Source organism: Gavia stellata, chromosome 6 (genome assembly GCF_030936135.1).
Source record: "Gavia stellata isolate bGavSte3 chromosome 6, bGavSte3.hap2, whole genome shotgun sequence".
NCBI lineage: Eukaryota > Metazoa > Chordata > Aves > Gaviiformes > Gaviidae > Gavia > Gavia stellata.
The window spans coordinates 62,331,946-62,345,162 of NC_082599.1; the positions used below are offsets into that span (position 1 = coordinate 62,331,946).

Here is a 13,217-nt window from a genome sequence, read left to right on the forward strand (position 1 = left end):
TAAGGGCATAAAGGCCCGTAAGACCACACACTTCTTAACTCTGTTGGTTGCAGCTTGGTTTAAAAGCACCATGCTCAGGACTCGGGCAAGCCTTGGGCAGACCAAGCAGTACTCCCTCCCCTGATGCCGCCTAGCCCAGGTGAAGCTTTGAGCCGTTGGTGGTGCCCAGACTCTCCTGTTTCTTTACCCTTTGGCTGCGGTGGGCGCTTAGCCAGGGCATCCAATATTGATGCAGAGCCTGGTCTTGGGAGAAGCTTGGACCTCAACTGAAAGAGCGTGGAGGGTGCTTTGATCCTGGACACAATGCAGCAGCATTAGTGGTCTGGGCTACAATATTCCTAATGCCCCACTTCCTCTGGCTGACGTGCATGTGGCAGGAAGTCCAAGTTCCTCGTCTCTCCTTTCTCTTTTCCCTTTTTGCCATGAAACAGCCTTTATTTTAGTGTCCTCCTGCACTGGGTCAGGGAGCGCATGTGTTCCTGCCCAACACCCAGTGCAGCACAGCCCTTCTTAGCCAGCTCCAAGCACCAGAAAATCCCGCCAGTCCTCAGAAAGGGCAAAAAAGGGTAAATCCATTTTTTTGGGGCATATCCTGGAAATCTATCTGGGAACATTGGGCAAGCTGGATTTTTCATAAAGAAAGTTTTGATAAACTATTTCTCCTATTCCTGAGCCAAGTAGCATACACACACACATTCACCCGGACTATATGAGTGAAATCGGAGAGTGTTAAAACCATGGGTGCTTAAAAACTGGTTAAATCCCATCATCCTTAAAACAGCTCTGGAATCTACCCAACATGTACAAACAGAGATACAAACAGCTCCAGAGATGCTAAGTCAACCTCAGCTACTGCCATTAAACATTGGAGGAATGGGTGAAGATAGGCCAAGGTCCTGATTTTTTGGATGCACACCCCTACAACTTTACTGCCACCCCAAATATCATGAGAACAATTAATAAATTTAACATAGTGTTAATGTTTACAGACCCACTACTCAAAGCATTTGCCAACAACATCTAGCACGCCTCGTTTATAGACATGAACTTGAGACTGGATTTTTCCATGCAGGAATCTACAGTTTTATATATGATTAATCATCTCCCCTAAAAAAAACGTAATCGCCAAACAAAGTCTTGTGAGACGCTTTACATGGTTTCTCTTTTACAGTGACTCCAGCCATTGCAAACTCATGCGGCATTTTTCTCTCCAGTGCTTTCTAAAAATCTTACCTATTACATCTCAGCAACATACTGCTTTAGTCTGAAAGTACAGACGCACTTAGATAACCTTACTGACAATGCAGTCCTTACGGCAGGCCTTTGTGCGACTCTGCACACAGGAAAATGTGCACGCAGACCGCATGTCACTTGGTGAACTGGACTGAGGTTCAGGCATGAACGTAAAGGTATCCCAAATCTGACGAATTTATCGGCGGTAACAGCAAGCAAAATTCTGAGCTCTTCAATGAGTTATTATAACAAAGTGAGGCATAGGAGTCCTAAGTTATCGTGAATTGTGACTAAATATTACCATTGCAGAGACACAAACCACATTTGTTCCACTTCTTCTGAGGATATGGTTCCAAGAAACAACCCCGAACAAATAAAATCAAGTATCAAATGAATGTTCTCCAATTAACTAATGTGAGATCAAATATATATTGGACAGAAACAAATTCATATCCACAAGTCTCAGTGCATGTATATACCATATACTGTTCGTTTGTCACTACATGATCAGTACCACCTGGGGGTCCTGGTGGACACCAAGTTGGACGTGAGCCAGCGATGTGTGCTTGCAGCAGAGGAGGCTACCAATATCCTGGGCTGCATTAGGCAAAGTATTGCAGGCAGGCTGAGGGAGGTGATCCTTCCCCTCTACTCAGCACTGGTGAGGCCACCCCCGGAGCACTGTGTCCAGTTCTGGGCTCCCCAGTACAGGAGAGACATGGACACACTGGAGAGAGTCCAGTGAAGGGCCATGAAGATGACTGGGGGACTGGAGCATCTCTCCATTGAGGAAAGGCTGAGAGAGCTGGGGCTGTTCAGCCTGGAGAAGAGACAGCTCAGGGGTGATATTATCAGGGTCTATACATACCTGAAGGGAGGGTGCAAAGAGGACAGAGTCAGGCTCTTTTCCATGGTGCCCAGTGACAAGACAAGAGGCAATGGGCACCAACTGAAACACAGGAGGTTCCCTCTGAACATCAGGAAATGCTCTTCTTACTGGGAGGATGACTGAGCACTGGGACAGGTTGCCCAGGGAGGTTGCGGCCTCTCCGTCCTTGGAGATACTCAAAAGCCGTCTAGACATGGTCCTGGGCAACTGGCTCTAGATGGCCATGCTTGACCAGGGGGGCTGGACCAGGTGACCTCCAGAGGTCCCTTCCAACCTCAACCACTCTGTGATTCTGCAATTATTAAAACATTAAAATTGGTACAAACATTGGCGCTTTATGCAAGACACTAAATGTCTTCAAAGGAAGGGAATAGTCCTGGTTTGATATCCCTTGCAGTGACACGCAATGCAAATCCCTCCTCAGTTTTTCAGCAAGATCCTTGAATTCCCCAATAGCTCCCCTTTCCCCTCTTGGTAGCCTGCCAGACTCGCTAAGTCTCCTGCAAGCTTCCTGTTTCTGACTTATGCTTTCGAGAACTTCTTTAGCTATTTGCCCTCATAACGCTGCCTGATGTAGTTCACGCTATTGTAACCCTTGCACTAGGTGTCAGCAGCTGAAGCAGAGGAGGGGTTTACTCTGCTTATCTGATGGGCAAAGTTGTCTTGTCCCAAGAGTTTTCTAATATAAATATTTAAAAAAATCACAAGGCGACAGCTTGTGCCCCTTTTAATGAGTTTGGCTGTTCACTTCAGGGTCCCTCCAGAGACATGATTTAACTGACAAAGAATAAAAAAGAACAGGCCTCTGCACCCTTCCAAAGACAAAAATGTAAGGGCTGAGTGCTGACTTGTCTAGCCTTGCCAAAGGAAGACTGAGGGACACAAGGGGGGTCAGATCTCTTGCTATAAATACCTCAGGGAGAAAACAGTTATTCATGCTAAGAGACAATGCTGGCGTAAGAACAATTGCATATCAGCTAGCTGCGAATACACGTAGGATGAATACTGAAAGCAGATTCTCATCCACTGGAGCAGAGAGACCCCAGAGTGCCCTTCAAAGACGAGCAATAGCAGCACACATGCGCACAACGGCATCTGCGTTCAAGAACGAGAGCTTAACAGGAGACTGGACTCCGACACAGAAGATCCATTTTACTGCTGCAATCCTTGTCATCTGTTCCACATTGTAATTCATTCCGATAAAAGATGAATACTTCTCACGAATAGCTCTGTCGTGTGTTACGCCCATGCATAAACCTCACGATGACCTGGAGTGATGAATGACAGTCAAGCACGCTGAATGAAAAATTCCTGCCAGCCTACCCCTCATAGAAAAGGCATCAGCGTGACATACCAGAGTTTATCAGTCTCAGAAGTAATCCTGATAAAGCACGTGTATAACTCAACCTTCAACATGTGGCTGACGCACAGATTTTGTACTCGGAGAGCTATTTCAGCTAGGGGTTAGAGTTCTCACCCCCCTCATGCTCCTCTGGGAGTTTTTCCAATGTAGTCACTGTGGAGGCACAGTTAAATGGGTACAGACATCTCAGAAGATGACATCATCTATTCTTCCTTCTTACACTGAAATATGCAAAATGCAGGCGAAAGGCACTTTTATACCATTGTAACTGCAAATGGACTAGGAAATCATATGCTTTAACTGGACTTGAACCGCTAACACAGACTCCCGGGAAGTCAAGTCCTTGAAAGAAATCTTCAAGAAACAAACCCAAACCCCCGCTTCAGCACACAACCTGTTCTTACTTCGCCAAGAAGGTTTTGCTCATTAGCTGGTTTTGAATGCCACAGAACAGACTGCCCTGTAACATTGTGGTGTGAAATTTCACGTTCATAATTTTATTATAATCTGAATAGAGGCGGTATCTGAAGGGCAGAGAAAATGACTATACAAAGAATTTATAGAACATTCATTTACATACTGGAGACCTTTTGATGCTTCTTTACAGTTTCAAGAAAAAGGCAAAAATTTTCACTAGTAGGTAAATCCAAGGAGGAAACATTAAATTTTTAATGATACTGTTGGATACACGGAAACCATTTAATTAAAAACATGGCTTTTAGCATTTTTGTAGTTTAACACTGTACGATTATAGCAGTACATTTACTAAGCAGGTTAATAGGAGTCTGGCTAAATACATGTGTCAACTTGCTGCCATTAGTTATGAAACTGCATATACACATCTACCGAAAACCTTGAAAGAAAGTGCTGCATTAACTATTTAGTCTGGAATCTGCCATGAACGTAAGTTTCGTGAATATCTTTCTACATACACTACACAATGGTACACATGGAACTATTCTGCTTTGTGCATTTTTTAATTCATTAAAAAGCAAAAGCACGTGGCAATATACCATCCAAAGGAATGCATAATGGAAAACCTCCCTTAGAAACAGGGCAACTTCTTTTTCCCCACTTACCAAGTAGGACTAAACTCCCAGGAAACACCACCAGGAGCGTCAGCGTTCAATTCCTTACGCTCTTGAATTCAGCAGGCCTTGGGAAAGCACAAGGAATAAAAAAATAAGGCCCTGAATGGAAACAATAATAGATGGGGGAAAAAAAAGACACTTTACTTTCAGCCCAAAGGCCAACACTTGGTGTCTAACAAGACACACTAAAATTAAAGTATCATCTACAGAAGTGAAAAAATATAGTAAAAAATTCCTCCTCATTTCAATGCTCACAACACATCAGATTTAAATCTAATGGAGACTCAAATCTAATGGAGATGTCAGCTGAAGGAATTCACTGGGCTCCAACTGGCTGACTAGATTAGGCAACTGGGTTCTTGGTGCATCAGAAGAATATTAAAAGGAAACTCGTCCTCACATGTTTCAAAAGGATCAAAGCTCCTAAAAGAAAGAACTGCATTCTTTTTTGGATGGTACATAAACACCGTTTAAGTAATATACCTCTGTGTCAGAACAGAATTATTCGGTACAAATCAGAGGCACTTGCCTTTGTTGCTTCAACGGTAGCTACTACGCGTTGGATTGCTTCACCCTTCTAACACACATCCAATGCCCGCTGCTACTAATATACCACTCCCCAGTCCAAAGACATTAAAATTCAAATCTTTCTTCTCTCTCCCTCTGTTCCCCACCCCCTTCCTTTTAAAACGTATAAAGTTATTTATACAAAATTCAGTTACACAAATAATTTGATTACACTTTGGCTATGGTCACTGAATAAGGCTTCCATGGTCCTAATACTTCAGGAAATAGGAAGAGAGCCGTTAATAAAAAACAGATCATCATTTACACAGGACAAACGTAGTTCAAATTGGTGGAACCTTCTTCCCACATAGCCCAACTGGAGTTTCCCGTTCCATTTAACCATTATTTACTAAAAGTGGATAAAAGGATTAAATCCTCCAACCGGGTGCAGTTCCTAGTTAATCTAGTGCCTCACGCATCGGCATGCCGTAATCAGCATGTCATTTTATTCCTCAGGTTATTAACGCAATGTTGAGAGCCACACATCAAAGAAATAGAGGCCATGAAACTTTTCAGCGCTGTCACACTGAAGCTGCTTTATTACCATCAGTTCTGATCTGGGGGTCTAGTACTGCTCTTTTTGGAGTGAATGGGAATTGCACAGCAGTCCTCAGCGGCTCACTCTCCTCCTGGAGGTTTCCACTGTCACCTACTGTATCAATTTTCCATAAAGCTAACTAGCACTTTGTTATGCATTCAAAATACCAATGGGTTTAGAAAGATAGATATGTACAAGTGTGACGGTTGTAGAAATCATGACATAAATGCTCTCAAGAAACGGGACAGAGAAACAAAATAAATTCCATTCCCTTTTGGATTTCCTGACTCAAGGAATTATTAAAAAACCATTATAAACCAAAAATAGTTCCTACAGATTAAAAAAAAAGCCAGAAAATACCCCAAACTCCAATGAAAAGGGGGCCAAAAGAATCCACAAATATCATTATGTGTTAGGTAGGGGAACAAACGTTACTACCAAAACAGTATTGCAGAGATGGGAAATGGGAAGTATCTTGTCACTGTAAGACAAAAGTCAAAATACCAGTCTCTGTTGTCTATAGCGAGGCACAGGCTATACACACTTTTACTTATGCAAAAAAGCGCTAGAGGCAAAGCTCAACAATGGTCTACTTTAAGAATATCCATATGACATATCAAGATCTGAGATCTACTATAAATAATCTGGCACAGGTAAAAATATATAAATTATAAAATTTTCTTCTTTGCTTTTCCCTCATTTTTATCCTGTAATTATTAAAATACAGACTCTTCCCTGCTTAGTTCTCTGTATAAAAAAATAATAATACAAAAAACCCCAATTACAGAATAGATTTCCATGCAACCTTTTTTTCTTGCTCTGCCACCTCTCCCCTATTGAAAATTTTTCAAACCAAAGCAGCCCAGCCTTCTTAACACTAAATACAGAGCAATCTCCCTGAATATTCCACATTGCCGCTCCTTTCTTTTCAGAAATCAACCTGCACAAACCTTCTCTTCACATACGTCTTCCCCTTTCTCCATTCAGTTCCCATCACTGATCCCGTAAAGACGGAGGGAAGAGCAAACAGTCTTCCTCAGACCATCATTCTCTTAAGAGCATGTTTGCAAGGCCTATAGCTACCATTGATGCAACTATGGCAAGTGTCTTTGTGGAGGTTATACAAAACATTTTCTGCACAAAAAAGTAGCACAGCCTAGTGAGTATTTCTGCTCCAATAAATGATGAGAAACAGCATGTGAAAATATATTAGAAACCCTTCAGGAGAAAAGTTTTTCATTTATGCTTCATTCAGGTATGGGCTACATGGGTTTGGGTGGCACCCAGCTGCTTTTGTTTTGTCCTTTGATATAAAAACAAAGAAATAAGGCTTTGTTAAGTCAGAGGCATCTTCAAAGAAAAAGGCTGAACTCTTGCAAACACAACGCAGATAGACCGTCCTCTGCTTTCCTTCTTGGGAATGACAAGGTTCAGACGTTGCCGCTGAATAGGCTTTCTCCCTCTCACAGTGCTTTCCTTCAGTGAAGTCAGCGAAGAGCTCTGAGTCAAGGATGGAAAGGCATCAGATCTTCTTCTGGGATCCGATCATGACCTTTGATACAAAGTTCACAATGGCACTGGCAGGTTGCTCTGGATCGTGCTCTGCAAAGAGGTGGCATACGTTGTCTGTGGCACTGCCTTGCTTCCTGGCCACGAACCCAAATACTCTGCAAGGACAACAACCGCAGTGTATCAGAGAACAGACAGACAGGCATTGCCTCGCTTCACAAAGCAACGAAGACACCACAGAAGCCATACGCACAAATCAGACTTCATCTGTTCCAAGGGACAAGGTCCCGCGTGACTGCTGAACACAGTGGTCCCCATGCAGCAGCCAACTCAGGAGCTCCTGGGTGGCTCAGGACGGCCAGAATCAGGGAAGGAGACTGTCCCCTTCCTTCTACTCTGCCTGTATTGCATCCTGTACTGCTTGCTGTCAGAGACATGCTGCTGACCCTGGGGATGTATCTGATCTGCTTTAATACTGCTGTTCTCTTACCTGCCCCTTGGTTGGACTTGATGATCTTACAGGTCTTTTCCAACCTTAGTGATTCTGTAATTCTGTGAATTGTCTAAAGAGAGGTTTTGAGGGCCACACATCTCAGTGGACAGAGTACTGGAAATAGGACTTAAGCCATCTATTTCCGTTCCTTTCCCAAAACCAGTGCCTGAGCTCACTCTGTTTAGGTTTCTTCCTTTTTCGCAATCCACCGGTAATTATGTATTCATGCCACACACTAGTATTACTAGGAGAGTTTTCATCTATGTGCTGTGTGTGGGATTTTTTTTTTAAAGCTACCAGTCTAAGCGAGACAAGTAAGTTTGTGTTAGCGTTGTCCGACAAGGGGAACACAAAACTGAGTAGCAAATGGCTCTGTTTTCATTTCTGAAACTTTAGTCAAACCACAGACCTGCAACCTAAATAAACCACACTAGCGCTGGCTCCAGACATCCCACCATCACATGATTAGGCCCTAACTTGCAGAGGTGCAGATGAAGTAACGAAAGTCTAATTACAGTGGGCAGAGAGACGTCTGCCTCTGACCAGCTGCTTTCCCTTCTACATCAATGACAAAGATAATATAGAACACTAAGAAACTGATCACTGTAATGATATTCCTAAAATATTCAGTTAAAGAGACTCAGACAGGTGTCCACTTACTTTGCAGAAAGGCCATCTTTCATCCATCTTGTTGTCCATTAAGAAAGCAGTAAAAAAAAGGAATGGAGAAATAAAAATGAAACCTATGTTAGTTTTTTTTGTAGATTAACAATACAAACAACAGATTAAAAATACTGCTCGTCTTCCTTACTTTCTGTCCTGTGGATCCAAAGCACAGAAAATAACTGTGTTGACTGGATAATGTCGCCGAAAAAAGAGTCTGGATAGGAAGAAATAAAACAACATTTAGGAACAGTTAAGACGCTTAAAATTTTAAACAATAAACAGATCTGAAAAATAAATTATATTTCATCTAAATTTAATAATTCTTTTTGCTATCCCTGAAAGGCTTCAAAAGCCACCTGAACTGCCCCAACCAAATAAATCCACATTTAGAATAGTAACGTCAAGTTTTTGAACCAAAAGTAAACTGACCCTCAAGCTAAGAAAAAGAACTAGAAGTATGAAATGTATTTTTTCTAAAAACCGGCCATTTAGATCCTTATGCAACTGCTTGGAACTTGTGAATAATTTGATTATAATTAAGTTTCAAAATATAAGCACTCCTAGGCCTTATAATTTAAGGTTTTGTCCTTGATCTGCTATAAACACTTGCAGACCCCATGGAATTAACAAGTCTGGCACTTCATTCTTTTTTATAACCTATAACGAATTCCTCTTGTCCCTCCTTTGTTATTGTTAGTTTTCAAATCTAAAGACTTCGTGGTAGCCTTAACAGGATTCAGTATAAAGTAAATACAGATTAACTTTTTATCGTACTATTTTATAGGCTATCCAAAGCACTATTTCAAATACTGGAGATACACGGTGCATGCTTAGCCCAACTCTGTTCAGTGATACTGGTGAAAGATGCCGTGAAGATAAATTATTTCACTGAATAGGCTGAGTATCAAATGCTGGCAAAGCCATTACTTTCCCTTTTTATAAGAAATAACAACAATGAAAAAAATGCCATGGCAAAGTGACCTTCCAGAGGTAAAAGCTGCCATGTGGAAGTAATGTCCTTAGCTTAAAACATTCATTCTCCAGTACTGCAGACAGCTGACACTGTCACTGTCATTCTTTAGACAATCCTATTATCCTCTGAGACAGAAACCGCAGAACGTAACTAGGAAAATCCAATCTACAGCAGCCAACACTTGCTGGGGACAAGGCTGGATATTCTCTTCCCAACCCTCTTTTGCTTACTTTCTTTGATTATCTGTCAACGTGATTCCCTGCGCAGACACCTTGAAATGGACAACGGTTGAGATGGGAGAGGGATCTTGCATCAGCGTCAGGCTCAAGGCTTTCTGTACTGCCTGGTAGCCTGTGAGGGACTCCATCTCCACCGAATTCAGGTACCAAACGTTACACGCTGTAATGAAAGAGGAGAAAGACTTTGAGAGGTCATTACCCAACAGCAAGCAAACGGGTATCTTCTGAATACCCGAATACCTGAAAACCAAACAAAATGTAAATTTGCACCTTTGTAAAGCAAACTACCAAACCTTCTACGTGTGCCTCACCTTGTCCCACTGTTGCGTCATAGTTTAAGACCATAATTTTGGAGGTCATAGGTCTTGTGCTGTCCCTCTGTTTTTAATACCTTTATATTTAAGCCAATGACTGTATTTATCTATTACCCAGAGATCCTGAAATTTAAATAAATACAATACAGCAGCAGAGAGAGAGGCCACTCACAGCTACTACTACAGCGAAGGCATTCCTGAGGGGAAAGAAGGAGGATATTTCGCTTTTAAGTTCAATTACAGCAGCCAATAAGAAGACACACATTTTTGCAGCATACGTTCACACATTTTACACTTTCAAATGGTATTTAAACTATATTCAAAGGAAACCATTCACTTTTTTGGCAAGACAAGAATGTTTTCACCCCATAAAGAATTGAGGGTTGCTGCAAAGCTCACTTCTCATTAATTCCATGGTGTGTTGTATGTTTAGCAATTTTAGGGCAAACAAAACTTCCACATTGAGAAAAATTACTGACTTAATGTATTTTTAGGTCTATTTTTACCTCAGCATGCACTTACTTTTAAAAGCCCTATTCCTCTCCTAGAAATATTAGTAACTTCCGAAGTATCTCTATAAAATAGAAACTCATTGGTTTCTAAGGCTACAAAACAGTTAATTCTTTTACCTGGTCTCGTATCAAATCTGCAGAGAGCACTAGGAAAAGCAGTACTAATATTATATAGCGTTCTATAGTGGTACTATAGTACTGTATAATATTACATAGTACTACATGGGAACAGTGCCATATAACATTATACAGTATTAATCATATATACTATATGTATTAATAGAATTATTCACATGCTTAAATACTTTGGGACTGTGGTATAAAGTCAAATTTACAAACAGATTAAGAACATTTGTGAAACTGAAAAGCCCTCTTATTCTACAGCACAAGCAAGAATGTATTCTACAGCACAAGCTAAACACTGGTACCAACAGACTTCGTGTTTTTACCAAAACATTTGTGTAGGTATCCAGGACAGAATTTACAACTCTGGCAGCTGACACATGTAAATTACCATGAAAATTTTTCATTCAGTTTAGCTTGGCTTGTCAACCTTACTGTGAAAGCAAAGATTAAGTTATATCTAATAGCTTCTCTTTTCATACGGCTATTCTGTAATCTGACTAAAGCCTTCTCCTGTGACTATCTACATAAAACACACAGCCAGACATTGCACTTTCAAAACAACCAAGCAATCGTACAGTTAAAGACTGTGTAAGCGTAAAGTTTGATTCCAGCATGATGATCAGCCCAATAACTTCAAGCTCTGGAGTCTGTCAGTGAAAGAAGGGATCCAGAGATTTATTTGATTTGTAAGTGTTAAAATTTCCCAAATGCATTTGCGCATTGGTGTGACAGTTTCAATAACCTTTGTTTGAATCAATTACTGTACAGTTCATGCTGAGAGGGATTTAAGACAATGAATGGCGAGTTCAACGAGGCCTTCCTGGCTGAACAGCCTTCTGTCATGTCTATCCAAAATTGTAAATAACATTCCAAACCATAAGCTCTCCTCTTCTCACATCATTATTGTGTATGTTTGGTACAGATCTAAAGCTCTTCATTATCATGTGAGCCTTTCCCACCACAGGAAGCTTGCCTTGTTTCACAGTCACACTCCTCACCACTTCTGAGACCCAGATGAAGGGTTTCCCTTCCTCTTCTGCCACACGTCGCACTGGTGCCAACAGACTGTGTTCAGGTTTTGTTTCTAAGTGAAATAGCCAAGCATTTTGTCTAGATTGCCCTCGGTGTGATAGTTCAAAAGCAGTCACCAAATACAATAGGTTCCTTTACTTCTGTAGCACAAAAATAATAAATGGAACCTTTTTCAAAAGTGTTGGAAAGTGCAAAAATGTCAGCTTAAAAAGGAGATTACAGGAAAGGAAAGGTAATGAGAAAGGCTGGAAGATTTCTCATGTAAGAACATCATGCCCGGTCTGATGGGGTATCGAATGACAGCAATCCCACAGAAACCGTACTCAAGGCTAGAACAAAAGGAAGACATCTGTGTCTTCCGTGCAATGCTGCTGCTCTCGTCTTCCACAGGTGGCATTTTGTAGTCACGTCCGTGCTACCACCAACAGCTACGCAATGTGGCCATTTCAAATAACCCCTGCTGCTTTTAGGCTGGGAATGTGCTGTGTTCAGAATGCTCAGTCCCTTGACTGTATTAGTGGAAACAGATATGAAGAACTGGGATTTATTCAGAGCGGAAAATTTTGCTGCTGAAAAGGAAGGTTAAGATAGCAGGGTCTGTTCTAGGGAAAAGCCACTTGACTGTATAGTTTCTAGTCTTCAATTGTCACTCTCTAGAAAGCAAAGGATTTCTCGTCAGCTTCCGCATTTAGATAATGACTGGAAATGCTCATTAGGTTTTTCAGACAGCTATAAAAAATGATCATTCCAGGAAAACGCATCTTTTTTTTAGCTTGTGGAGTGGGAGAAGGGTGGGGTCAAGTAGGGCAGGGAAAAAGTGCATCTGCTTTGACTAAACTGCAGGTGCTCACACAAGCTCAGACAGTTTGAAAAGAAACAATCTACATGTTTTGGATCCGCACTTCAGTGTTGAACTCCACAACTTGAACGTCTCTGTGACTGGAGGGGGACCTCTGAAACGTGGAAAAATCAGTGGGAAATGACGTTATCAGGGCAAAAAAACCCCCCGGAGAATCTCTCCTAGCTGATTTATCTACTCAGGTTCAAACCCTTGTTTAAAAACAAAACCACCACCAACAAAACAGGGAAAAAACAAATGTACTAAGTTCCCCAAATGATCCAGGATGTGACAGCCCCCATGGAGTTAGCTCACTAGTGCTCCAACTAAAGAAAGAATTGTTTCTTTTTCCTTGAAAAGCATTGCCTGAGTAAGGAGAAACCAACATTTCTCAAAAGACAACACATGCCCCTTTTGCTGGGTTTTCAAGAGGAAAAATCTACAAAAATTCGCTCTCCTTGTTTTTTTCCCGTTGGCCACAACCACCACTAGCAGCACTGGCAGACAGAAAGGCCAACACGTGCGCACTCCTGGCACAGCCTCCCGAAGGCTTGCCATTGCCGCAGCCACACATTCCTGTGTGATTACAGCACTCAAAGCAGTACTTCAAATTTTAGAGTCAAAGCAGATTGCTGCCAAAGCGAGGAGCAACACTCCTTCTTCTCCAGAGCTGCTCAGCTTGGCAACTGCCCCCTTCAGAAGTGCCCTAAAATGGGTGAGGGCAACGAGGCAGTATTCTTATAAAGGCCACAACACTTTTGCTTGTGGCTCCAGTGGTAGGCTAAACTCAAAGGAGAGTGGCAAATGTAGTGTATTCTCCTGCTCTAATGGGAC

At 41.7% G+C, this 13,217-nt stretch overlaps 1 protein-coding gene across 1 annotated transcript in view; it reads right to left on the reverse strand.

Annotated features, from left to right (window-relative positions):
- Positions 1-3,961: 3,961 nt before the first annotated feature.
- The window catches only part of TNS3 (tensin 3), a 242,445-nt gene continuing 233,189 nt past the window's right edge, over positions 3,962-13,217 (reverse strand). Inside the window, exons 29-32 of the mRNA XM_059819048.1 lie at positions 9,553-9,721; positions 8,495-8,563; positions 8,344-8,370; positions 3,962-7,348 (exon numbers count right to left, since the gene is read on the reverse strand). Coding sequence (XP_059675031.1) covers positions 7,204-7,348; positions 8,344-8,370; positions 8,495-8,563; positions 9,553-9,721 — 410 coding nt within the window. The 3' untranslated portion in view covers positions 3,962-7,203. The remainder of the gene's footprint in view (positions 7,349-8,343; positions 8,371-8,494; positions 8,564-9,552; positions 9,722-13,217) is intronic.